The 24,032-nt window shown below is 47.8% G+C and overlaps 2 protein-coding genes across 2 annotated transcripts in view; one reads left to right on the top strand and one right to left on the bottom strand.

Moving 5' to 3' along the window:
- Positions 1 to 19,303, top strand: part of Abhd12 (abhydrolase domain containing 12) — a 75,582-nt gene extending 56,279 nt beyond the window's left edge. Inside the window, exons 3-13 of the mRNA XM_021177764.1 lie at positions 3,274 to 3,379; positions 5,399 to 5,518; positions 8,290 to 8,320; positions 9,411 to 9,456; positions 11,892 to 12,021; positions 12,978 to 13,015; positions 13,363 to 13,442; positions 14,346 to 14,428; positions 16,465 to 16,543; positions 17,425 to 17,552; positions 18,668 to 19,303. Of these exons, the coding sequence (XP_021033423.1) occupies positions 3,274 to 3,379; positions 5,399 to 5,518; positions 8,290 to 8,320; positions 9,411 to 9,456; positions 11,892 to 12,021; positions 12,978 to 13,015; positions 13,363 to 13,442; positions 14,346 to 14,428; positions 16,465 to 16,543; positions 17,425 to 17,552; positions 18,668 to 18,707 (881 nt within the window). The 3' untranslated portion in view covers positions 18,708 to 19,303. The remainder of the gene's footprint in view (positions 1 to 3,273; positions 3,380 to 5,398; positions 5,519 to 8,289; positions 8,321 to 9,410; positions 9,457 to 11,891; positions 12,022 to 12,977; positions 13,016 to 13,362; positions 13,443 to 14,345; positions 14,429 to 16,464; positions 16,544 to 17,424; positions 17,553 to 18,667) is intronic.
- A 944-nt stretch (positions 19,304 to 20,247) lies between these two features.
- Positions 20,248 to 24,032, bottom strand: part of Pygb (glycogen phosphorylase B) — a 44,552-nt gene continuing 40,767 nt past the window's right edge. Inside the window, exons 18-20 of the mRNA XM_021177754.2 lie at positions 23,460 to 23,594; positions 22,314 to 22,380; positions 20,248 to 21,646 (exon numbers count right to left, since the gene is read on the bottom strand). Of these exons, the coding sequence (XP_021033413.1) occupies positions 21,494 to 21,646; positions 22,314 to 22,380; positions 23,460 to 23,594 (355 nt within the window). The 3' untranslated portion in view covers positions 20,248 to 21,493. The remainder of the gene's footprint in view (positions 21,647 to 22,313; positions 22,381 to 23,459; positions 23,595 to 24,032) is intronic.

The raw sequence follows: 24,032 nt of genomic DNA, 5'->3' as shown, positions 1-24,032 counted from the left end.
CTCTCTCTCTCTCTCCCTCTCCCTCTCCCTCTCCCTCTCCCTCTCCCTCCCTCCCTCCCTCCCTCTCTCCTTATAACCTATTTTATCCTCACCTACAAATGAGGCTACAGCTCTCAAGTTTCAGAAGTGTGTGGGAAGGTCATAGAGGGAAGCAAGGGCTTGGCATTGACAGCACAGGAAGTAGACTTGTTTCTGGTCAGAGCCTTCAGGTCTCATTGTTACCTTAGCTCTCTGATGGGTGGCTGCAACAGGAACAGACCTGGCGTTTCTGTCTTCCTTTCTGTGCTGCCACCGCCCTCAGGTCAGGTTCTGTTAGCCCTCATGCAGACTTACTGATCCTCTGTGGAGCTGGTCTCCTGACCCTGCGGATCTTCCAGCAGCTCTAGTACCTAGCATCTACAGCTTCTGCTCCACCTTCAGGCCAGCCAGTAAAGGCCTGCTTCTCCCATTGTTCAGGGAGTAGCCAATGCTAGCTCTTGTAAGCTGGAGCCCTATTGTTTTCCAGAGCCTTGCATATATTCTTTGCTTGGTCTCATTTTTATATGCCAGAGGACTCCCAAGTCTCCAGTAACACTAATGTCAGGATAAAATCTGAATGCTTTAGTATGATTGTGTCCATTTCTCTGACAGGTCTACAGGTTGGATGACTTAAAAATGCTCTCATAGTTCTAGTGGCTGGAAGCTAAGATCTAAGTGTTGGTAGCCTCTGAGGCACCTGGGTAGAGTTCATCCTTTCTTCCTCTTCTCTCATTCCTCCCTTCCTTTTGTACTCGGGATGGAACTCCAGGTCCTTGTGCATAGTGAGCAAGCCCTCCACCTGTTTCATCAGCTGGCAGTGACCCACAGTCTTTGATATGTCTTGGCTTGTAGAATCCTCACTCCATCTACTCACAGTCTTCATGTGGTCTCCCTATTTGGAAGTATGCTAATCATGGTGGGTAGAGGCTACTCTGGTGGCCTCATTTGTTACTCTGAAGAGACCTGCTTTGTAAGTGAGGTCATGGTCTTGAGTTCGAGGATTTGAGGAGGACATAATTCAGTATGTAACAGAAACTCAAGAGGAGCTTTAAACTTCAGCTTGCAACTAGAGACATGAGCCCGGGGAGGGGGCGAGGGGGGGGACTGGTTATTGTTGTTCCTCCAATAGGGTTGCAGGCCCCTTTAGCTCCTTCATTGGGGGCCCTGTGCTCCATTCAATAGATGACTGTGAGCATCCACTTCTGTATTTGCCAGGCACTGGCATAGCCTCACAAGAGTGGCTATATCAGGATCTTGTCAGCAAAATCTTGCTGGCATATGCAATAGTGTCTGGGTTTGGTGGTTGTTTATGGGATGGATCCCTGAGTGGGGCAGTCTCTGGATGGTCCTTCCTCCGTCTCAGCTCCGAACTTTGTAACTCCTTCCATGGGTATTTTGTTCCCCATTCTAAGAAGGAATGAAGTATCCACACTTTGGTCTTCCTTCTTGAGTTTCATGTGTTTTGCAAATTGTAGCAGATGATGGCCTAGTTGGCCATCAATGGGAGGAGAGGCCCTTGGTCTTGTGAAGATCATATGCCCCAGTACAGGCGAATGCCAGGGCCAGGAAGCAGGAGTGGGTGGGTTGGGGAGCAGGGCGGGGGAGGCTATAGGGGACTTTCGGAGAGGAAACTAGGAAAGGGGATAGCATTTGAAATGTAAATGAAGAAAATACCTAATTAAAAAAAAAGAAAAAGGAAATGCTCCCCTGATATAGGCAGTATGACCTTGGCTTAATTCAGCACTGCAGTGCTTATCTATGGCCAGGAAAGAGAGACCCATTATTGTTCTAACCTAAAAATTAAAAGAAATGATTAAAAAAAAATAATAAAATAAAATAAAATAAAACAATAAAAACAAACAAACAAAAAAAAACCCTTCAGCTTGCTTTTTCAGGGGAATGTGGATTAGGAATGTGGTGACTGGAATTGCAGTCCTGGGGAGAATTCCTCTCTCGTGAAGGCCTGGGGGAGATGCTCAAAGGAGTTTCTGTAAAAGGAACGTGTGTATCCGTGTCTTCATGAGTCAGATGGTTCATTTATTCAGAAAGTGTTCATTGAGGCCAAGTCACATTGAAGGACATGAGTTAGATCTAATACATGATGCATAAAGTTAGTTTTGAAACTCACCCTCTTCACAAACAGCAACAACAAAAAAGCTGTCCGTGGATTCCTTCTAGAGCTCATGGTCACCCAGAAGTCAGGACCATGCTGCTCTTTGTCACTCTCCCCATGGTGAGGATAAGTTAGTCTGGGGACTTATGCTTTGTTGGTGTATTCATTTAAAATTTTCATTTTCCCATTAAATTTTTCTTCAAAAGTTGTTTGCCATAGCAATAAAGCACAGTGTTATATAAGGAAAAAAATTAACTCTCTCTGCGTACTCTCACTTGGCCTATGTCTTTCTGTGTTCCCTCTCCCAGACACATGGTATGGTTCCCATGTGCTTTGCTTGTGTTTGCGGTGACAGTGAGGCAAGGTCCTTCTCAGTTACCCCATCCTGCATGTTTCCCATCCTGAGGTTTCCATGATCTCCCCATGTTTGGCATGCTAACTACATACAGTTTCTCCAGTTACAGCCCTGCTGGCAGATGACGGTTAACTGCAAGGCTCTGCATAGTGCCTTGAGTTCACTTGAACAAGGTTCTAGATTTCATTCATTTTGATGTCTTTTCTGGGTTAAGTGATGGTGCCAGAAATGTGAACCTCTGTGCCTTCTTTCCCTTCTATACCCCAGTCATCTTATCCGTTATCCCTTAACCAATGCCTCTGCCAGCTCCCTGGGCCCAGCCTTCAGCTGTGCCTTAGCTAAGTCCTTCTACAGGGTTTTCTCCCCTCTGTGTTGTGTTCAGCCTATCTTGTGCCAGCTTATCCTGTTAAAGACCTTCCCTTCTTGCTGCAGTCTCCCACTTGAATAAACTTCCCAGTTCCAGGCTCCACTCTGGCTGTGCCCTTAACTGCAGTGTTTTCAAGCTGTATTTCAGTGTTTCTTAGCTTTACCCCCTTCCCTGAAGTATGCCTCTCATGTGGCAAAATCCTGACAGCAAAGCACTTAGTGCTGTTGGGAGTTTTCACCTATGCTGTGGGAATGGGGTGTGTATTTGTCAATACATGTATTGTGAGGGTGTATGTATTGTAGTGGGGTGTGTGCTTTGTGTGCTCAAGTGTGTATGTGAATGCACGGGTGAGCAGAAATGTTGCTTTGTGTGTGTCTGTTCTCTCCATTAACCTTGACTTCATCTCTTTGTTCCCTACAGTGAGGGTTCCCTATTTCATTGATTTAAAAAAACCACAGGATCAAGGTTTGAATCACACCTGCAATTACTACCTCCAGCCAGAGGATGATGTGACTATTGGAGTCTGGTGAGTGTCTTCAACCAAGGCTGCAGGGGAGAGAGAAGCACTAGCTGCTTTAGCCTCTTCAGGAGGCTGCATGAGTTCAGTTCAGGCACTGCCCTTGACATTGGACTTGGGGTGCTGTTGTTTGTTTTTTATCCTCATCCATTCTTCAGCCTAAGGGAAGCGCTCAGCTAAATTTGATCTCAGTGGTGCAGTGTGAGATGGCACCAAACTCTCTCCTGAGGTTTTTGAAACAGCAAAGGTTTTGTAACTATATTGTTTTTAGAGTCTTATTTCCAAAGGTTTTTTTTTTTAAACAAACAAACCAAACAATCTAGAGACGAAAAGAATGTAAGAACACAAAGAGAAATACAGACTTGAATGTATCTTTTCAGAAACGAATCACTGCTGCCTGCAGCCCTTCCCAGGGGCCTGTGAGAGGGATGTTTACTTTTTTCCATAAATTCACACTGGACTTACTCTCTGTGGCTTCTCTGGAGTGTCCTTGGGATTTATTTTAATGGCTTTTTTGTGTAAGTGGTGATTCCTGAACAACTGGGTCAAATCGCGCAGACCCGCATCAGTGTTTTCTTTTTCCCCTCAGAAGCAGCTCTGAATAACTGTCCCTTTATCTCAGCTGGGTTTATTTTTCAGTTGCATACAGTCTCTTTTTGCAGCCTCAGAAACCCACCGTGTATGTGAGAAGTTTGTAAATGAACCCAGTAAGTAGGCTGCCAGTGTGCATGAGAGGGCCTTCAGATGCTTCGGTTTACAGTCTCTGGTAAAGAGTAGAGAACAAGGAGGGAGGCTCTTGTTCTTGGCGGTGGACATTGGAAGTAGAAGAGTCTTTGTCATTTTCTGGTTTGATTTAATTGAGCAGTAGCTGACCTGTGTGTGCTTTTGGAACTGTCAAGAGTTTGACCTGGAGCTGTATACAGGGCTGTATATAGGGAGAATGATTGGCCCTTAACCAGGAGCAAGGATCTGTTATGTTCTGAAGTGTCGTGGTGGTACTTAGGCAAAAAGCACTGACAGCCCTATGCACATTGTTAAGTACCCAGAGTGTTAGAGTGATTGCCATACAAATCTTAAGGTAGTAGACACTGCCGCTGCCCTTGCCTGTCTGCCTAGACCATTCCATGACCTTGGGAAACAGCAGGTGCTATTCCTAGCTGCTCTTACTACCATGTCGTCAGATTCTCCCACCAGCTTCTGCAAAGGCCTGAGTGCAACCCAAGGACCCTTCTTGGCTATCAGCTCAGTGTCAGCTGCCCTCTACTAACAGGTTGGAGGTGTGCACACTGGGCCTCTGCCAAGAAGAATGTCTGCTCCAAATGTCTAAAATAGGTCTACATCTTTGCCCCACACCCCATTGATACTGTACACTGCCTAGGCTGGATGAGAACTCCTAGCAACCTTCCTGCCACAGCCTCTCAGGCGTCTGGGAATGGGACTTGTGCTTGTATGGGAGTGACCATTACAGTGGCTAGAAACACAAAAATGTGGTCCTCGTGAATGAACAAGAGAATACATTAAAATACAAAATAAGGACTTAGCTACTTGATTTTTTAAAACACTTATGTCATTAACATCTAGAGTGAATTTGGCTAAGATTTTTAGAGGAAAAGTAGACATCAATTAAGACTCTCCCCAGTGGTTAACAGTTTTCAATTTGGCCTTTGTATATCTCTGAAGGAGAGTTTGGCCAAATAGAATAGCAATATCCAAGAGCCTGGACCAGCCTGTCTGATGGTAAACTTAACCATGTATTTGTGGCTCTAGAATGCAGCAAAATTCTGCCAGCTAGTACAGGACAGATTTCTCTCACATTTAAACAAGCTATTTGACCAGCAAGAGACCCTTTGCTCTCTAAAGCGGTCAGCATCTAAGCTTGTAGCGTATAGTTTCAGTTACTTCTGTTACAGGGGAGATAATGTGCCACCCACCCTTCTGTCCGCTTGTATGTAGATAGGAGCTTTGCTGCTTTCTGTCTCCGCAACCTTAATGGAGGTGCCTGTTGCCCCTCTCTGCTTCTGTCTCCAGGCACACCATCCCCTCTGTCTGGTGGAAGAATGCCCAAGGGAAGGACCAGATGTGGTATGAGGATGCTCTGGCTTCTAACCATGCCATCATACTATACCTGCATGGGAATGCAGGCACCAGGTAAGCCCACACAAGTAGTATGACCTCTGTGCAGCACCTGGCTCCTTCCTAGGCTGAAGATGTCTTAGCTTAGACTATGGGAAGCATGCCTGTGGTCTTTGTAGTCAGATTTACTGACCTACTGCATGCAAGGAGAGTTTCTACAGAACAAAGGAAAGGTACAACTGGGAGAGTTTGGAGGCAGACGTGTGTGCTCTGGACCTGTGGGTCTCTTCTGCCCAGAGCTCACTGGGAGACAGTGCTGAGCAGCAAGCAGCTGTGGCAGCTGCACTGGAATCACATGGAAGGGGATGTGTTTCTGTCAGAGAGACTAAGCTCCTCTAGCCACGGGGGTTTCTTTCTGCTTTGGATCAGAAGGCACTGTGTCTGCTAAAGTGTAGTTTAGGAAACTGGGCTTCTCTTTAAGGAAATGGTAATCACTCAAGGGGTGGCCTCAGTACACCCTTGAGGAAAATACTGACTCCCTCTCGACTTCCTGTGTTTGTTACCTCTGATCTGAAAAGTGGTAGGCAAGTCTGTGAGATAGCCCCGAAGTATAGACTAGGGCAACTATACGAAAAGGCACGAACTCCTCCTCCTCCTCTTCTTCCTCCTGCTCTTCTTCCTCTTCTTTCTCTTTTCTTCACACTTCTAAAAAAGAGGCAGAGAGTATTGAAAAGTGACTAGAGGGAAAGCCAAAGGCTGAGCATGTCTGTCCTAGGCTGTCTGTGTATGAGCTGTCTGCTGGCAGTCTTGACACATCAACACAGTAACATCAGTGTGTCCTAATGGGCTGTTGAAAAAGTACACACTCTGTCCATTTGAGCCTTTCTGTTTTATCCCAAATGCTTCTCGTGAGTGGGTTTAAGGCAGTGAACTTTAGTCTGGCTTAAGCTGGAGCTGCCTCCCACCTGAAAAGCCCACGTTCTTTTTATACCACAGCATGTTGTTCGCAAGGGGCATAGGGAGGTGCATTTTTGAAAGAAGAGCATTGTTTGGAAAATAACAGGGTCCCTTTTTCTATGCTTCTTTGGGTTGCCTGTGAGAGAGCCTGAAGGAGCCAGAAGGGAGGCAGCCCTTCACCAGCAGGGCAGTGTGAGAGTAGCTTCAGGGTAGACCTTTTATAGGTAGAAACAGCAAGAAAAACAATGTATGGGTCTTTCTAGAAGGGAAGGCAGTCCTGGGTGGCTATCTGCTATGGAGCCATGCAGAGGGCACTGTAGAAAGAACCCAGAAGCACTGCCCACGAGGCTGGTCTCTGTGCCAAGAGCAGACTGTTTGGCTGCTGCTCTGTAGAGTTTGCACTCTGCTTTGTTGAGAACAGGCTGCAATAGGTTTCTCTTCTGCTTTTCAAAGACCAAACAGCTCTTGTAGCATCTTTCCTTAAGTGAGAAAATTGTAGTTGGCGGTGGCACATGGTTCTGATAGTAATGTGTTAAATAAAAGGACAAAGCTTTCCTGTAGCTTTATGTCTGAAAGGAATATGGTGACATTCAATGCTTTGCTGTGCCCTCCTTCTCCCAGAGGCTGCCTATAGTGCCTGCATTCTGTCTGCTTCTGTCTACACCCCATTTCTTAAGTGCTATGGCTCACCTGCTGAAGTGCTTCACTGGCTATCCCTCCCTCCGCAAGCACAGTCCCCCGGGCAGCTCCATCAGTCTGAGTAATCATAGCACAGAAGTCTCTTGAAGGTGTAGCTTTCTCAGCTCTCAGTCCCACTTTCTGTTTTCAGACAGTGGATGGAGTTTGGGGAGTTTAGGAAAGGTGTCTTTCAAGGTAGCTAAAAACATCTGGCATGATTTCCCTCTGGTCTTGAACACATTTCTTTGCGTTTTTGTGCTTCAGTGTATATGTTTTACTCCTCTAACTCATTCGTGTGTCCTGGCAATGGCATTCCCACTAACCATATGCCTGAAATGGCCTCAATGCTCATTATAAGAAGGAAAATAGGTTTGAAGGATGAAGAAAGGATTACCAAATGCTTGGCTAAGACCCTACTCTGCTGGGAGCTAGCCATTCTCGTACACTGAGTTAACAAAGGCCTCCTGATGAAGGTTCAGCAGGTAGGGCCAGGATTCACTATGTCTAGGTATAGTCCACATGTGTGTGTGGCATGTGAAGGGACATCAGTATAGTCTGATGAGGCAACACATGGAAAGGAACTCCCAGGACCATGGAGTCCAGATAGGAAATGAGGGGTAAAATAGGAAGGTACCTAGACAAGTTCCTTGACACAATATCCATGGACACAGGTGGCCCTGGCCCTAGGATGCTGGAAAGAGCTGGGTAGCATGGCCAGGCAGGATGGGGGTGTGTTGTTTCCATGTATCTCTTGAATCTGGGGCTTTTAAGTATTTGTTATTATTGAAAAAGTACATATGATAATTAAGAAATACCCTAAGTGCTGGAAATGCGTTTGATGCCACTTAGGTGGATCCAAAGAGTCATGTGTCACCTTAGGCCTTTCTTTGAATGGGCTTTGGGATCCCAGATTTACATTTTTTAAAAATATGTATGTGTGCCTATATGAGATTATGTACACTATATGTATGCAGATGCCCACAAATGTCAGAGGGCATCAGATCCTTTGGAAGTATAGTTACAAACAGGTGTAAGCCGCCTAATGGGGGTATTGGGAATTCAACCCAGATCCTCTGAAAGAACAGTAAGCATTCTTAACTATTGAACCATCCCTCCAGCTCTGGGATCCCAGGCTCTTGAGGGTTATCTTGGCCCTACCTTGAACAGGGGCACTAACAGTTGTTACTGTTTCTCTCCTTTTTATGCTGCAGAGGAGGTGACCACCGTGTGGAGCTGTACAAGGTGAGTGACGATGGCCCAAAGGAGCAGTGCTGTTTGCTGCAGGATGCTGGACTAGAAGGGGTCACTTGAATTACCCTCTCTGAAAAGTCACCATTCATGAACGAACATGCCAGGTCATGCCCACTAGTTTTTCATGGTTCTTCCATTGTGTAGCTTCTGAGGTGGCTCCAGAACCAGTGCATGCAGTTTGGGGAATCTGTCTCAGGTATCTGCTAATGAGACAAGAGGTATCTGACGTTGTTTTCTGTAGTAGAAGCAACTCTCTTTGTCCAGGCGCACATGGCTTTGGGTGCTGGCTAGGAGAGGGCAGGAATTACCAGGCTGTTCCTGGGAAAGCACCTCGTCTTCCTGAAGGTGCAGTGCTAAGTGCCTGTAGGTGACAGTGGTGGCATGGAAGTCTCTTTCATGGTTCTAGGCATTCCCAAGCCAGTGTATAGTACACTGTACATGAGTAATGATTGGTTTGGGTTGGGGTTTTGGGTTTTATTTTGGGTTTTGGTTTGTTTTGTTTTTTCAAGACAAGGTTTCTCTGTGTATCCCTGACTGCCCTGGAACTGCCTTGTCTGTAGACCAGGCTGGCCTCAAACTTCGAGATGCCTCTGCCTCTGCCTCCTGAGTGCTGGGATTAAAGGCGTGCGCCACCACGCCCAGAGTTATGATCTTCATGAGAATGGGCAAGAACAGCTAGTAAATCTGAGGGAGCCTTTAAAACTACAGAAAAATTCAACAAAATGAGAGCAATACTAGGTTGCAGTAAGGTTCCTAAAATGAAGTCCCTGAGGTCCACCAACAACATCCTGCCTACCTCAAGCCTATTGACAGTACCTGAGAGCTGTCTGCTGCCCTGTGTGGTAAAGCATCATCCTGACAGGTACAGGAGCTGGCCACTTGGCCATCTAAGCATCAACAGAAAAGGCATCCTTCCCATGTTGCTTAGCCAGAGGAGCTTATGACATTCTCCAGCAGCGGGTCCAGGCAGGAGCTGCATGTCCACAGTCTGTTAAGTTCCCACTGTATGCATGAGTTCTGTGGGAAGCAAGCTGCTCAGCCTAAGACTGGTTGCCAATAATGGATGTCTTTCACTTCACAGGTGCTGAGTTCCCTTGGCTACCACGTGGTCACCTTTGACTACAGAGGTGAGGCTCCTTTTAAGAATGGTTCATGCCCTCACTGCTGATTATACTTGATGGGCAGACTTGTGTGAGAGCTTGGAAATGAGGCAGGCAACTTGTTTGTGCAATTCTGGGCGTGCACAGACTGTGCTGTCAGAGGAGGAAGGGTAGTAGACATCCTGTTAGCGTCTGGGTGCTGACTCTACTGCCAGTGCCCGGATAGCAACATTTAAATGCAGAAAATACTGTCCTTTCTCTTTATTGGCCTCGTGTTTTCCCTGCAACTGGACATGTGACTCAGTAGCAGAGCTAGTCTTCAGTCTTGGTAAAACAATGAAAACTGGAAGAAGATTGATTGAGAGCAGACAGATTCCCTTGTCTTCTTGGATAGCCTTGCTTCTGTCTTAGTCAGGGTTGTCACTGAGAAGACTGAAAATCCAGTTTGATACATGCTGTGAGCATTCTGATTAATGTTCACATTAATCAGAATGAGCAGCAGGAATACTTTTTTTTTTTTTTTTAACAGTGAACAACTTTTTTAAAGGGATATTCTTCTATAGAATCCCCAGTTGGAGAGCTCAAGGGACAAAGACTGCTCAGCTAGCTTGTTTGACTCTTCGGGCTCGTGCAGTGATTCAGATGTCCTTGGACTAAGGGATGGAAGCCACTGTTACCTACAAGTGGGATTTATATTAGTTTCCTTTTTTTTTTTTTTTTTTTTGATGTAACAAATTACCACAAACAGCATTATTTAAACAAAGCAAATTTATTATCTTGTAGTTGTGGAAATCAGAAGTCTAAAATCGTTAACCCCTGAGGTAGAATTAAAGCGTCTGTGAGCTTTGTTCTTCCTTGACTTTTGGAGCGACCCCAACCTCTTGCCTTTCCTAGCTGCAGAGGGACCCTGGCATTTGACCTCGCTTTGACCTCGCTTTTTTCTTCCCTTTTCTGCATGTATGCCTGCGTGCCAGAAGAGGGCATCAGATCCCATTATGGATGGTTGTGAGCCACCATGTGGTTGCTGGGATTTGAACTCAGGATCTCTGGAAGAGGAGTCAGTGCTCTTAACCACTGAGCCATATCTCCAGCTCTGCCCTCTCTTTCTGTTATCAAGATGTTTACGAACATTTGGGCTTTACCCAGATCCCCTGTATCAAGGCTGACTCCTTGTGGCCTTTATTCTTAATGCAGCGTAACTCTTCTGGCCTAAGGGTCACATGTTTACCAGTTCTGTGATTAATATGTCAACTTCTCCAGGAGCCACTGTTCTGCTGAACACAGTGATGGCTTTCGCTAAAGACAGTTCCATCAGGATGAAAGTTTTAAGTCAGGTGGTGATGGCACATGCCTTTAATCTCAGCTCTAAAGAGGCAAAAACAGATGGATCTCTGAGTTCAAGGCCAGCCCTCTCTACAGAGGGAGTTCCAGGATAGCCAGGACTACAGAGAGACTCAAAAAACAACAATAAACAACAAGAACAACAACAACAAAACAGTGATGAATTAAGCAAAGAGCTGGAAAGTCCTGCTCCTTTTCCTGCTTTCTGCCTTCTCGATTCTACAAAGGTTTTTAGAAACATTCTTTCTCATGTGTGCTGAGAAGGCCTCCTCCCTTCTGTGTTCTCTTCCTGTCGTCTCTCAAGAAGCTATCCCCTGCATTTTCTCTTTCAGGTCTTAGTCTGCCTGTCTGTGGTGTGGAACAATCCTGTTCTATCTCTGACTGTGCTCCTAATTTCTGTGCCTGTCTCTTCCTTCATGTTCCCTTGTCTCCTACAAGATAGCCTAAGACTATAGTTAAGTCCCTCCTCAGCTCTTCTTCCCTGGGTTTGGAGGGTGGTATTATAATTATGGGGTTGCTCACACAGCAGAATTTTATTTCTGAGACTTGTGGTGTACATAAGTCATATGATGATGACTCAGTGCTGAGCCACTGAGAAGGCAGTTTGTACTTGATATTTGCTGGAAATGAGGAGGAGAGTCAGACTTGCCTCGGGACTAGGCTCTCCTGACCTCCCTTCCTCCCTGCAGCTCCATGGCTTCCTCTTTGGCCTCCTTCTTTTGGCCCTGGGCAGACGGGGCTCATCTTGTCAGCAGTCCACCTGGCCTGGTCCTAGCGAGCCTCAGTGCTGGCCTGTCAGTCGAGCAGAGGAAGGACTAGCTTGAAGGATGCTGCCACCTGTGGGCAGGCGCCAGCAGGGCACGGATTTGAGGTTCTGGTGTGAGCCTTACTGGCTCTGTTGTTAGTTCCCAATCTGATATGCATGTGGAATGACAGGGCCGTCTGGTTTGTCAGCCAGCAAAAGTAAGGAAAGTTCAGTTCTGTGTCCTCCTGCCTGTCTCCCTGTCACCAGAGTGCAGTGGAATTGAGGACACACAGATAGGGCTGCAGTTGCTCATGGGGCAGCTTTCACTGGAGCTGCTGTAGGTTCACCAGCTGCCTTTGACATTCCTCTCTCTCAGGTTGGGGTGACTCAGTAGGAACACCATCGGAGCGAGGCATGACGTATGACGCACTCCATGTTTTTGACTGGATCAAAGCAAGAAGTGGTGATAATCCTGTGTATATTTGGGGCCATTCACTGGGCACTGGGTAAGAGCTCTCAAAGCAGAAGGGTTATATAGTGAAGGCAGGCCTCATGTGTGACCTCTGAAGCAGCCCTGTGTCTCTGAGCCTGTAGCGTCTTCCAGTCCTCAGTCCTGGTTCCTGTCCCTGTGTGGGGTAAGGGAGTGAAGCACGTGAGAGACTAAGGAGAGACTGGAGTTCAGAAGTGCCTTAGAACCAATATGGGCAGTGGAGATGGCAGCCAGGGTTCCAGGGAGCTCTACTCTCAAAGCATTTTCAGAGTGCAGACAGAGTACCTAGACAGTGTCATCTGTGACTTAGGGTGTGTTTACCAACCACTGAGTCCAGGAACACCAGGTAGAGATGTTTGGAACCAGCTTTGTCACTTTGGCATCTTCAGCTTAGCAGGGAAGACCAAGAAGAAAGCTCTACCTGGATTCTGCAGAGTGAAGTCCTAAAAAGAGCCTTGGCCCTTGTCTTCTGATCCCTTCCTGTGCGAGCACACTGACTCAGCCCTTACTTAGCCCTTTCCTCACGTGGGTGTCATCCTGCAGCCCTGCTGGGAGGAGGGAGGGTACCCCCAGTGCAAGGATGCTGGCTTTCTCTTTGGTTGTCTGCACAGCATCTGCCAGGTGTTATTCTAAGACAGCAGGAGGTCCCTGACCCTGGTAGGTGACAAGTGCTACTGTCCTCCTGTCTCTCAGCAGTAACTGTACCAACCAGCCAGTGTTCCAGCTGAAGGGAGGGAACAGGGCAACCTGTGGGAGACTGTTCCTGGAGAGAGATCACATGCCTGAGGACAGGAGGTGGCTGTTGTCACCTTTTAAGAAAGGTCAACTTATGGTTCACCTTGTTCCTCCCGCTCACCCTGAAGCTCTCAGTTAGCTTCTCAGGTCAGATTCTCTGAGCATTTTCCAGGATCAGCACAGCTTCACTTAAAAGGATTTTCTTCAGAATTCAGCTGAACTGTTTTTTCTTTCCAGAGTGGCAACAAATCTGGTACGGCGCCTCTGTGAGCGAGGTGAGAGAGCCAGGCAGCGTGTGGCTGGGAACCGTGTTGTTAGTGATCCAGTCCCTGCTATGCATTCTTGCTTGGCAAGCAAGGTCTAACTGGCAAGCTGCACAGTGATAGCATGAGCTGACCATCAAGGGTGGGGCCCCAGGTGTTCTCAGAGTTTGCCCCGACCTGCCCTCCCAGTAGGATCCTTTAAAGTCGTCTGGAGCCCCTTGGGGGCTGGGCCTGATAGTGGTGTGAGGCTCCTGCCAAAGTGGGTACCTGGGCTCTCTCTCCTGTCTACACACCCCAGCCACCTAGGTTCACTGGCTCTGTCCCTTCTTACCCACTGTCTATTCTCTTTGTCTGTCTAGAGACGCCACCAGATGCCCTTATATTGGAGTCTCCATTCACAAATATTCGTGAAGAAGCAAAGAGTCATCCATTTTCAGTGGCAAGTATATGAAAATAAAATGTATTTTCATTATTAAAATGATAATTATGAAAATAAGAGCAAGTAGATAATGAAACTAGTCATCATAAAAGGAACGACTTAACATTTACTAAAGACTCATAGTTCTCGGCACAGGCCTGCCCATAGAGCTGCCAAAGAAGGGGGAAGTAGCTTTCAGCCAAGGGCACTGGCATTGTAGGAGGCTTTGCCCCTGTGGCCACATTGCATACCCAGTCCTATTTGGCTTCACTGCACACCTGATCTCACAGCATCTCTGCCCACTTGGTGCTGTGGAAGGCTGCAGACTAGCTAGCTCCCTCCTTGGGGTGGAGCCTACACTCTGGGTACTAGAGGATTATTGGAACCCAGGCTCAGTGCACTGGACGTCCCAGGATTGTCTCAGAGTAAAATCCAGGTAACCTTGCTAAGGACTCTAGGGCCGGTCTGTCCCCACCTCTCCCTCATTGGGTGAAATCCATCCTTTTCCCGACCCCGCCCTCCTACTTCCCACTTCAGCTCCTGACCAGTGTGTGCCTGAGATTTCATGCCCCACCCATGGCCAGAGCACCCCTTTATTTTCTCATGTCACTGGTGCTTCTTCTCCCTGACAGTTTGTGAGGAAACAGCCTTTGAGTCCCATTTCCTTGGTGGGCATCTGTCTGTCTGTCTGTCTTTCTGTCTGTGGAGAGTCTGGTTGGTGGTTGCATGTGAGGTGTGGAAGTCCCATCTGATCTACGGGGCCGGAAGATGGGTCTTCTCTCCCCAGTCGCAAAGCCAGGACGAAGCAGGAAATGGGAACTGCACGTCTCCCTAATTCCTTGAACCTAAACTGCCATAACTCTCAGCCTTTTCCTTCTGCACAGCTATGGTAGCCCTTCTGAAACCGCTTTCTGTCTTGTTCAGATATACCGATACTTCCCTGGCTTTGACTGGTTCTTCCTCGACCCCATTACAAGCAGTGGAATTAAATTTGCAAATGACGAAAAGTGAGTATTGTGGTGGAGTGAATAGAAAGACACAGGGCCCCACCCCATGACTCAGCGCCGTATTAGCCCGACAGAGTGGGCTTCAGAAGACGCAGGCTGGTCCCCGAGACGGTGTCTTTTGAAAGGGAAAGTCAAATTGAGCTTAGTATTAGAAAAAAGAAAGAGCATTTAGATGGCAGGGCAGGTCTGTCTCTGCCACTGTGTGCATCTGGAGTCAGCGTCCCGGGGTTTCTCCTCCCACCTCCTCAGGCAGGCTGTCATGCGCTCTCTCTCTCTCTCTCTCTCTCTCTCTCTCTGTTTCTGCCATGCTGCATATTTATTCTAGGCATGCTGACCCACAGCTTCTGGGCCATCCTCCTGCCTCTATTTCCTGTCTTAACCGCAGGGGTGCTGGGATTACAGATGCCTGCTACATAAGCTCCAGAAGTCACATTCTATTGTCAGGATTGTGCAGCAAGTGCTGTATCTACTGAACAAGTAGATAATGAAAACAGTCATTAAAAAGGAACACTTTTCTTTTTGTATAGAAGTAAAGAATTGTAAAAAATTAATAACATATTTTTGCCCATATATTTTTCCAGTCTAGAACCCAGGGCCTCTAAATAGACATTAAAGCAGTATTTAAATTTAATAGTGACCACATTGAAATAGATGTGAAAACATAAGCAGTTTTCCTTCAGGTATGTATTTTGCTTCTAAAAATAAAAATGTACCATATTAAAATTTAAGTAACCATTACAAACAAAACCCCTTGCTTAAGTATTACCTTTGTAGATCTTACAGGAAAGTTATCTGAGTAAAGCAAATTTGCTTTTTAAAAAAGTGAGTATTGGCCCCAGGAAGCCTTTGGCTCCAGCTCTCCCACAGAGATAGGTGGATATGGGTAGCTGAGGAACCCTGCACCAGTGGAACCTGCTTTAACCTGCATAACAGCTTCATGTGTAAATGGGACCTTCCTGTGCTCACGTGGACAGTTTCTGTACCAAGGATTTGCCGCTTTCTCCAAGAGGCTTAGGTTAAAGGAAACAGCTTATCAGATGCCCCACCACTGGGTGCTTTTCTTGTAAGCATGAAGACCCTAGTTTTAGCTCCAGAACTCATGTAAAGAAAAAGCCAGGCAAGAAGATAATGCTTGTAATTCAAGTGCTAAGAAGGCAGAAACAGGTTTCTGATTGCCTCAGGTCAGTAAGAGATCCAGTTTCAAAACAAAAGGTAGGCAGGCACCTGGACATAATGTCTAAGATTATCCTCTGGCCTTTACCTACTCGTGCATATGTGTGTGGGGGGTATATATACAGGAAATGCTCCAACATGAGTCCTATGTGTGCTGGGTGCCAGCTAGTAGGAGGTTATGTTTGGGGTCGCACGCTCTCTCGAGGCAAGGTCCTGCTTCATGTCGGGATGGCACTGTGCTAACTTCAGGGAAGTGCACAGCTCTACTAGAGGTCAAGATTGAAACAGCTCAAGTGGCTACCCCAGTCGCCCTGTCCAGTCCTGGTAGCTGTTCTTTCTACACTGTGGCTTGCTGAAGAACTCTGGCTCTGTTGGACCTGTTGTGACATTTGCCATTAAAGACTCAAAGCTAGAATGACTTAAATGTCAATTACACAAGATTAAGTGGAGCACGGATTCTTTTAACCAACAGATTCTTAGTAATATCCATTTGCAGTAAGATTCTTAGAGCACTTAAATGCTCTTATTTGTAAAGATTGTGTGTTGTTGTTTTTGCTATTAATGTATCTACTGGCTAAGTTAATGGTCTTTCATTTTCATAAAATACGGAGGGATCAGATGTTGGGGAGTGAAATGACCTCTAGATTGACATCTATCGCTTAGCTGAAATACATAATTATTTCAAACAAAACAAAACAAAACCTAAGAAGTTATTTCTTAGTTCTATAGTAAAAAGAAACGTAGCTACATTCAGGCTATTAAGCATCAAGGAAGAACACACCATAAACCCAGATCTCTGCCCAGGGTGATGGGTATAGGCGACCCCTCTTTGGTCTCCACCTAGCAACCCCTTTCTCCTGCAGTATGAAGCACATCTCCTGTCCTCTGCTCATCTTGCATGCTGAGGATGATCCAGTTGTGCCCTTTCATCTCGGTAGAAAGGTAGGTGTTGTGTGATGCTGCCCCTGCTACAGTAGTTGCCATTCGCCCTCAGTGTAGATCAGGTTGAGCACGCAAGGTAGGGAAGCAGGCTCTGCCCGCTGTGTCGTGAAGTGGGCTCCCGTCACATTAGTCTGCATCTTTTCCAGGTGCTTGACGACCTATGAGGTCTGTTGTCAGGGTCAAGAGCAGACTGCTGTTCTATCCACCAGAAACTATGACAAACAAGCATTAGAACCCAGGCTGACATGGGAGGATTGAGGGGACCACATGTGGCTCAGTTGGCAGAACTCATATAAAGACATCTAGGCTGTATTCTTGCCTTCATGGATAAACTGCAGGGAGGGACCTAGCACTTGCTGCTACTAAATCTGCATTGACTTTGCTGCTGGAAAGCTGGCTTAGATGGGGGGGGGGGGGAGGGGCGGGGGCGGCGGGGAGTGGGCGTGGTGTGTAAAGAATACCATACTGGGCCCAGGAGTGCCTAGAGAAGTGCTTGGCATGCCTCATCAACAGACTTGGCACAGGACTCACTTTGGGCAGGCTTTGTAAGTTACACAGAAGATGAAGCCATCCAAGAGAGTTGAACTGCCCAGCAGCGCACCCCTGCTGCATGGAACTGAGCTGCCCCTTAGCTGTTCTCAGAGGAAGGGCACTGTGGAAGTAGAAGTAGAAGAGCAGAAAAATGGTGGACTTTAAGGAAGTGGCAATGCATAGCATTTGGTCTCTGTTAGCCCAGTCTCTGGCTTCTTGGACCTGGCTGTGTAGGCTGTAATGACAGAAGCAGTGTCCATGGGCACTTGGGCTGTTCTCTGGAGGAAGGGGAGAGGTCATAGGCAGTTCTCCGTTGGGCTCTAGCCTGATTCCTCTCTCCCTCTCACCAGCTATACAACATTGCTGCACCATCTCGAAGTTTCCGAGACTTCAAAGTCCAGTTTATCCCCTTTCACTCAGACCTTGGCTACAGACATAAATACATCTACAAGAGCCCAGAGCTTCCAAGGATACTGAGGTGAGACATTCTCTTCTAACCCTTGAGCCTCTCTGGACAGCTAGCCTCACACCTAGCTGTGCAGCAAGTGACTGCCACTGAAGCCATTTGAGCCACTCAGAAGTGTGCTGCAGGGTCAGTGATTCAAGGGCCTTCCACCAACACCATGTAGAAGTTACAATGTTTGTTCTCCTTCTGGATAATATGATCAGATGGGGCATATGACCTTCCAGTACACAACGTATAAACACACATGAACACACGAATAGGGGAGTACCTAACAGTGTGCACATGCGCCATCCTTACTCAGGCTGCCATGTGTGTGCAGTGTGCAAGCATCATGAGGGCCTTTCAGTGTGCACATGCACCACTCCCAGTACATGGAAGGCTTCATATGTACAGGAGTACAGGATACAGCTTCCTAAAGGGAGGCCCTGTTTCTGGCTACTACACACTAGTCACTCTTGGACAAGATGTAGGCTGCAGCCCAGAACCAAAGTATGAGTGTGGAGTAACAAGGATCAGTTTCTGGCTGGCCTCCCATGTGGCTATCCTCCATGCTTCTACATAGATTTCCCCATATCATCACCTAGCTCCTTGTCAGATGACCCAGGATCCACTCGCCACCACTCAGCAGTCCAACCCTCCCTGTCCACCATACTGGGGCTGCTGTGCAGCACATGAACCCAGAGCACTGGGCTACTTGTTGAGCATGTTGCTGCTGAGAGGAGTTTGCTGTTCATGCCAGTAGGCTTGAGAAGTGGGCTAAGGGCCAACTAAAACTGGTTGCATAAATTATCTCCCAAAGAGCAATATCCTGTGTAGTCCAGACTCTAGCTCCTTAGAAATTCCAGAAGCAAAGCTACATTACAGTAAAGGCTGCTATTTGGGGCAGGGAGCTGAATAAGTTCTGTTTAGAATGGACATCTTTCCTCTCCCCATTCCCAGCCTTGCCTGGGATTTGACTTGGGAGCTGCAGTGTTCTTCCTGCCTCACTCCGAGGGCTTTCTTGTCAGGTGGCCTGGAGCCCTAGATTCTTTGCTGCCTCCAGCACCTAAGGCAGCCACCTGAGGACTGTGGGGAGTGTGCTCTTAAGTCCACACAGTTTCGCTCATGCTTATCCTTCTCTGGTCTAGGGAATTCCTAGGGAAGTCGGAACTGGAACGCCAGCACTGAGACTGGCCCATGAAGGAGCATGAAGACCCACCTTCCTTCCTTCTCCCCTGGACAGAAGTCTGGCACCCAGAAGCCCAGAGTGCCACCACCTGTGGTGCTCAGGAGCCCAGTGCATACCTAGAAAGAGGACTCAGACACAGCGGGCAGAGGCTCCTGATGGATCTGTGAGGAAAACCCGGTGGCAGGCAGGTGGCCCCCCGACCCTCTGGTGACCACTGTATCTGAGCTCCTTTTGGGAAGGCTTATAGACAGCAGGTGGACCCCATATGCTGGGCATAGGGAGCCCGGGAAGGGCTCAGGAGCTCAGGACCACTCCAGGCTCTCTTGACACCATTGCTTAAGATTCTTTCTGCCCTTCCTGGCGTTTACAGAACAGATTCCACGTGGCTCAGTTTGTCTCCTACAGCTCATGTACCCGCTTGCCTTCCTCAGCTGTCCCTGCCTCTCCTGGCATCTGATTACCCACAGTAAGGGGCACCTGGATCTGCACTTCCTTCCATTCTGCCCACCTGTCTGTCACCTAACCTGGCCGTAGACTGAGCATTTATTTAAGAATAAAATCTCGGTGGTGGTCTATTTATTGTTTTCTCTACAAAGCAGGAATCAGAGTTTCTTCTTTGCTGCCCCTCACAGCTCTGTTCCTGACCCCTGCCCCAGACACAGTCCCCACAGAAGTCAAAGATCTGCCCCCAACTCTTCAGGCACTGGGTTCTGCTCTGAATGGAGGCACCTACTCCTAAAAGGCAGGCCTAGACAAAGAGCCCACATGACCACACTAGGCAGGAACATTGGCATGGCCAACAAAGAAGCACTGATCTTCCAGAGGATACGAGCTGTATAACCAGGACCTGGGAACATGCCAGACACATTTCACCAATGTGTCTTGGTCCAAGTGTGCTTGGCCTTTTGTCAAAGCAGCTTGACCTAAAGCTGTACACCTATAGACTAAGCAGGGCTGAGAAGCTTAGCAAGAACTGACATGAGGAGCAGCCATGGGCTATGGTCCCATTTTACAGTTGAGTACAAATATCTACACTGCCTGCATCCTCTAGATGTGGAGGTCCAAGGCCACTGAGGACCCAGCCTTTCCTGATCTTGGACTTTTCCCCCAGGTCAAAACTACAGAGTTTTACATCTCAAGGTATCTGTGCTGGAAGATCTTGGGAGTGTAGCTGTCTGTTCCTCCGAGGTCAGAGGCCCAGCATTAGCAGGCGTGGGCTAGTTGGAGGACCCATGCCTGGAACTCATACTCACCCACAGCAGAGCATCATAGAGCTAGCTCCCTAAGTGATTCTCAAGACATAGGACCAGGGATTTAGCTTTACTAAGCCCAGCCCGTGTTACCCACCTACTATTCACTATCAAGAAGGCATGGGCATCAGAGTCCTTGTATAAACTGGTCTGTGCCAGCAACTTGGGCTTGGCTACAAAGGGACAACTGCAGCCTATTCCACAGGGTGATTATCCAGGCTTATATCCTCTAGCCTCTCGTGGGAGTTACCTGAAACTGTATGTCATGGTGGAAATGCAGATACCACAGTGACCAACCACAGGCATAGAAGTTTAATCCATTTCTCATACAAGGAGGTAACAGCAAGTAGTAGAAGGGTGGCCGTGTATTGTGGCTTCGAGGGACCTCGTGCACAGGGCAACAGATGACCAGCCCTAGAACCTGCCCACCCACCCCAAGCTACCACAGTGGTTCCGGTGATTTCAGTCCTGAAAAGACACTTCCCAGCAAATGCTCCCATGGTGAGGAAAGCGAGGGGTTCTCCTGCCCACCCCCAACCAGATAGAGCAGTGCAAGGTGGTGAAGCCTCTGGAAGGATAGTTTTATGTGGTTTCTATGACAACGCACTCTCCTTTGGGCAGCACTTAATGCAGATTCTGCCCTCTGAGGAGCGCAGCTCCTGTGGTGGGTCCTCCTCACCATGCTGCTGTAGCAGAGTGGAGTGTGCACTGGACCCTCTGCAGGGCCAGCAGCTGAGTCGTCAGCCTAGCAGAAATATCCACACTGACCAAGTTCAAGGTTTACTTGCTAGAAAGGAAGGCTTAGCTAGTTTCAGTTCCTCACGAAGTGTTATTTCCTGTTGAAAAGCAAAGAACTAAACCAACCCTCTATAAAATTGCCAGTCCTCAACCAAGGCCTCAGTTACAGGATAAAGGTCTCTCTTTCTCTCTTCAGTGCTCCTCTCCAGGGGTTCAGGGTTCTACTTGACACCCACAGGCTTCCACAGATGGCTAGAGGCATGGCCTATATGGATCAACCACCCACGTACTCAGTACAGTCAAGGGCAAAGGACAGGAAGCTGTGAGCATGAAGCCTGAAGCAAAGGTTCTACCCAGCAGGACAAGACCACACACTGGGGCTGGCTGTACCCTATGGCTGGTAACCCAGGTACTAGCAGAACATAGGAATACTGGCTACACCACAGATCCCTATTCACGCTCCAAACTAAAGGCTTAAGCTCACTCAGCTACGTGCAGGATTTCAGGGGCTCAGCTCTACTCCCTCCCTGCTCGGCCTCTGGGGATGGTGATGGGCTGAAGCTGTGGGGACCATCTCTGCCCATCTGTGCTGTGAACTCTGCAACAGTTCTTCTGTAAGAAACCAGGAGGATGCCACGTCTTCTTCCTTACCCAGTTCCTCAAAGCCATTCCCATGCTCCTCCCTGGAAGCAGAGCACTTCAGATAGCAGGGACCAGTGGCTGCTTGCAGTGCCTGAAGACTGGCGTGGGCACAGTCAGCTAAGCAAGTCACTGGTCTCACTGTGTGGGATAATTAATTAGTCCTTGGGGAGGTTGGGGGGTGGGATCTGCAGGTCAGAGGGCTCCACACCCCAGATCTCCCGGGCGTATTCAGTGATGGTCCGGTCACTGGAGAACTTGCCAGAGCAGGCTATATTCCTGATCACCTTTTTAGTCCACTCCTTGGAATTCTGTGAAGGGAAAAACAGACTGATTAGCATTTGGCAGAGCTAAGGGATCCTAGGAGCCCAAGCCTGCAGAGCATGATGACATTAACAGATGAACTCTGAGCCTTGGGGCAGTCTGTGGTAGAAGAGACTGCAACCATGTGCTCACAGAAAAGCCCTCACTTGGCCAGAAGAGACACACTAGATTAAGGGACCAGTTGCTTAAGACTGGATTACTGTTTTATCTTCTAGAGGCTCCTAAGGCATGGCTCACAACATTAAGCCAAGAGCACAAACTGGTGAGCAACTGCCACAGGCAGACCCAATGTTCAAAAATGACTAAGCACTCCCTTGTAAAACTTCAGCTTCATTACAGCTTGCTCTAGAACTTCAAAACTGTCCCCGGACTGGAGGCTCCAGATGTCAATGGAAGGAGCCTTCTAGGAAGATCTTGATTCTTGTGGGCCAGACCCATGGGTGATATTTTCAGGTTCCTTATTCTAGTGCTGACTATCAGGAGAGGTTTTCCTCATGACACCTAATACCCGGAGAGCTGACCTAGAAACAGGCTGGACAGACTGATATCAGAGCAGCCCGCCCCTCTGGTCTCAACCCTGGGTTGAGAAGTGGTCTAACCCCCAAACAGATCCACACAGACCTAGCCAAACACATCTAGGCCCACAAGCCTTACCCGGTATAGATGGTCCACCTGGGCCTGGCATTGGATGTAGGCTTCATAGTCTGCAAATACCTTGAATCTGAAACAGGAGGAGGAGGCTGGGTCAGGGCAGGATGTGCAGTGGGTAAGGAGCCCAGCCTGGAATGCCCGTCCTCTGGTATTTCCCACAGGACAATTTCCCAGCCAGACCAGGAATGATTGGCCCAAACTAATGCCCCTCCTACCCTCCCAGCTCTGTTGGGGGCCAAAGTGGAGACTATTCTGCCTGTGGGTACCAGGCTTTACTAAGTCCACAGGCTTCTCTGAGAGTCCTTAGGTTCTGGGGGTGCTTTTTAGAAAGTCTGGTTTCACCAATTTCTTTTAAGGAAATTGTCATTTCCAAAATAGGTGTTAGAAGTGCATATCCCCAGAGGCAAACCCAAACGGCAAGCCCACGGTGCATTTTATTTTACTATCTAGGCAGAGGCATGATTCACTATTTAAAAGTCCCTCATCATAGCCTCCAACAGGGTCCCACTCTGTGCTGTGCATCTAGTCTGAAGCCAGTGGGCAGCGCTGGCTTTAAAGAACCTTAAAGACAGGTTCACCAGAGCAATCCAAAGTGGAGAGGTTAATAGCAGATTCAACTTTTACCAGCAGGGTAAACACTACCCCGAGGCACCAGTGTCTTTGTAGACCTGCCATGTAACTAGGTTGGGTATAACCATGCCATGTTTAACGATATACCTCAAACACTGACTACATTGTAAGTTTGCAATGAGACCAACTGATTCCATTTTAACCAGGGAATGTCCCTGAGACTAACACTTGTCATAGATACCCTCCCTGCCATCACATAGAGGGTACACTCCTGAGCACCCTCTGCTGGTCTGCAACAGCCCAGGGGACAGAGCTCCCCCTTGTTCACACCTATGAGGTCTGGGGGCTGGGTGGTGCTGCTAGCCACCTCCTATGGTCCAAGGTCCCCAAGGTATCACTAGAAGCCACTGCAGATGTGGCTGTGGTAAGGTCTCCTGGACTGAGGTGGAGAGAAGATCATAAAAACAGATCTTACCCTCATAACATGGAGTTTTCAGCCCACCAGGAGAGTTCAACTGTCTCAGTAGTGGGGACTAGTGGCCAACTTGGAAAGCCAAAGTAATAGAGGTTGTCTCCTACCTGTCATGGTTCATCAGCATGTTAACCACGTCCTTGAAGCAGTCTGGATCTTTGGGAGAAAAGAAGCCACTGCTGATCTGATCCACAGCCTGCCTCAGCTCAGGCAGGCGCTCATAGAATTCTCTGGCATTGTACCTAGGAGAGATGAGGTCACTTAGCACTGGAAACCCCAGACAAGCAGCCTCAAAGACAGGCTGTGGGAACAGGTTATGCCTCTATTCTGTGGCAACTCCTCCTAGTGGCCAAGGGTATCAGCTACTGATCCCATGTGGCCTCCAGGCCCTTGAGATGTAGCTGGTTAGATAAAAATCAATCCCTGCTTCCTTTACTATTCAGAGAAAGGTTATTACGGTATCTGTATTACACAAAAGGCTCCCTTCATCTTTCTGCTAAAGAACTCAAAGTCCACCACCATAAAATCCTGGCCAGAGCTCTGAAAAACAAGAAAACCAAAGGAGTACACTTTGAGACTTTGAGAGACATGATGCCTGAGAGGGTCCTAGTGGGACCCTAGAATGAAGGACTAAAGCCAGACAGGTTGGCATAAAGCTAGCTGTGACTTACCAAGAAATC

This window comes from Mus caroli, chromosome 2, assembly GCF_900094665.2.
Source record: "Mus caroli chromosome 2, CAROLI_EIJ_v1.1, whole genome shotgun sequence".
In the NCBI taxonomy this organism is placed as follows: domain Eukaryota; kingdom Metazoa; phylum Chordata; class Mammalia; order Rodentia; family Muridae; genus Mus; species Mus caroli.
Note: the sequence above shows the minus strand (reverse complement) of the source record. Positions and strands in the feature narration are given on the sequence as shown.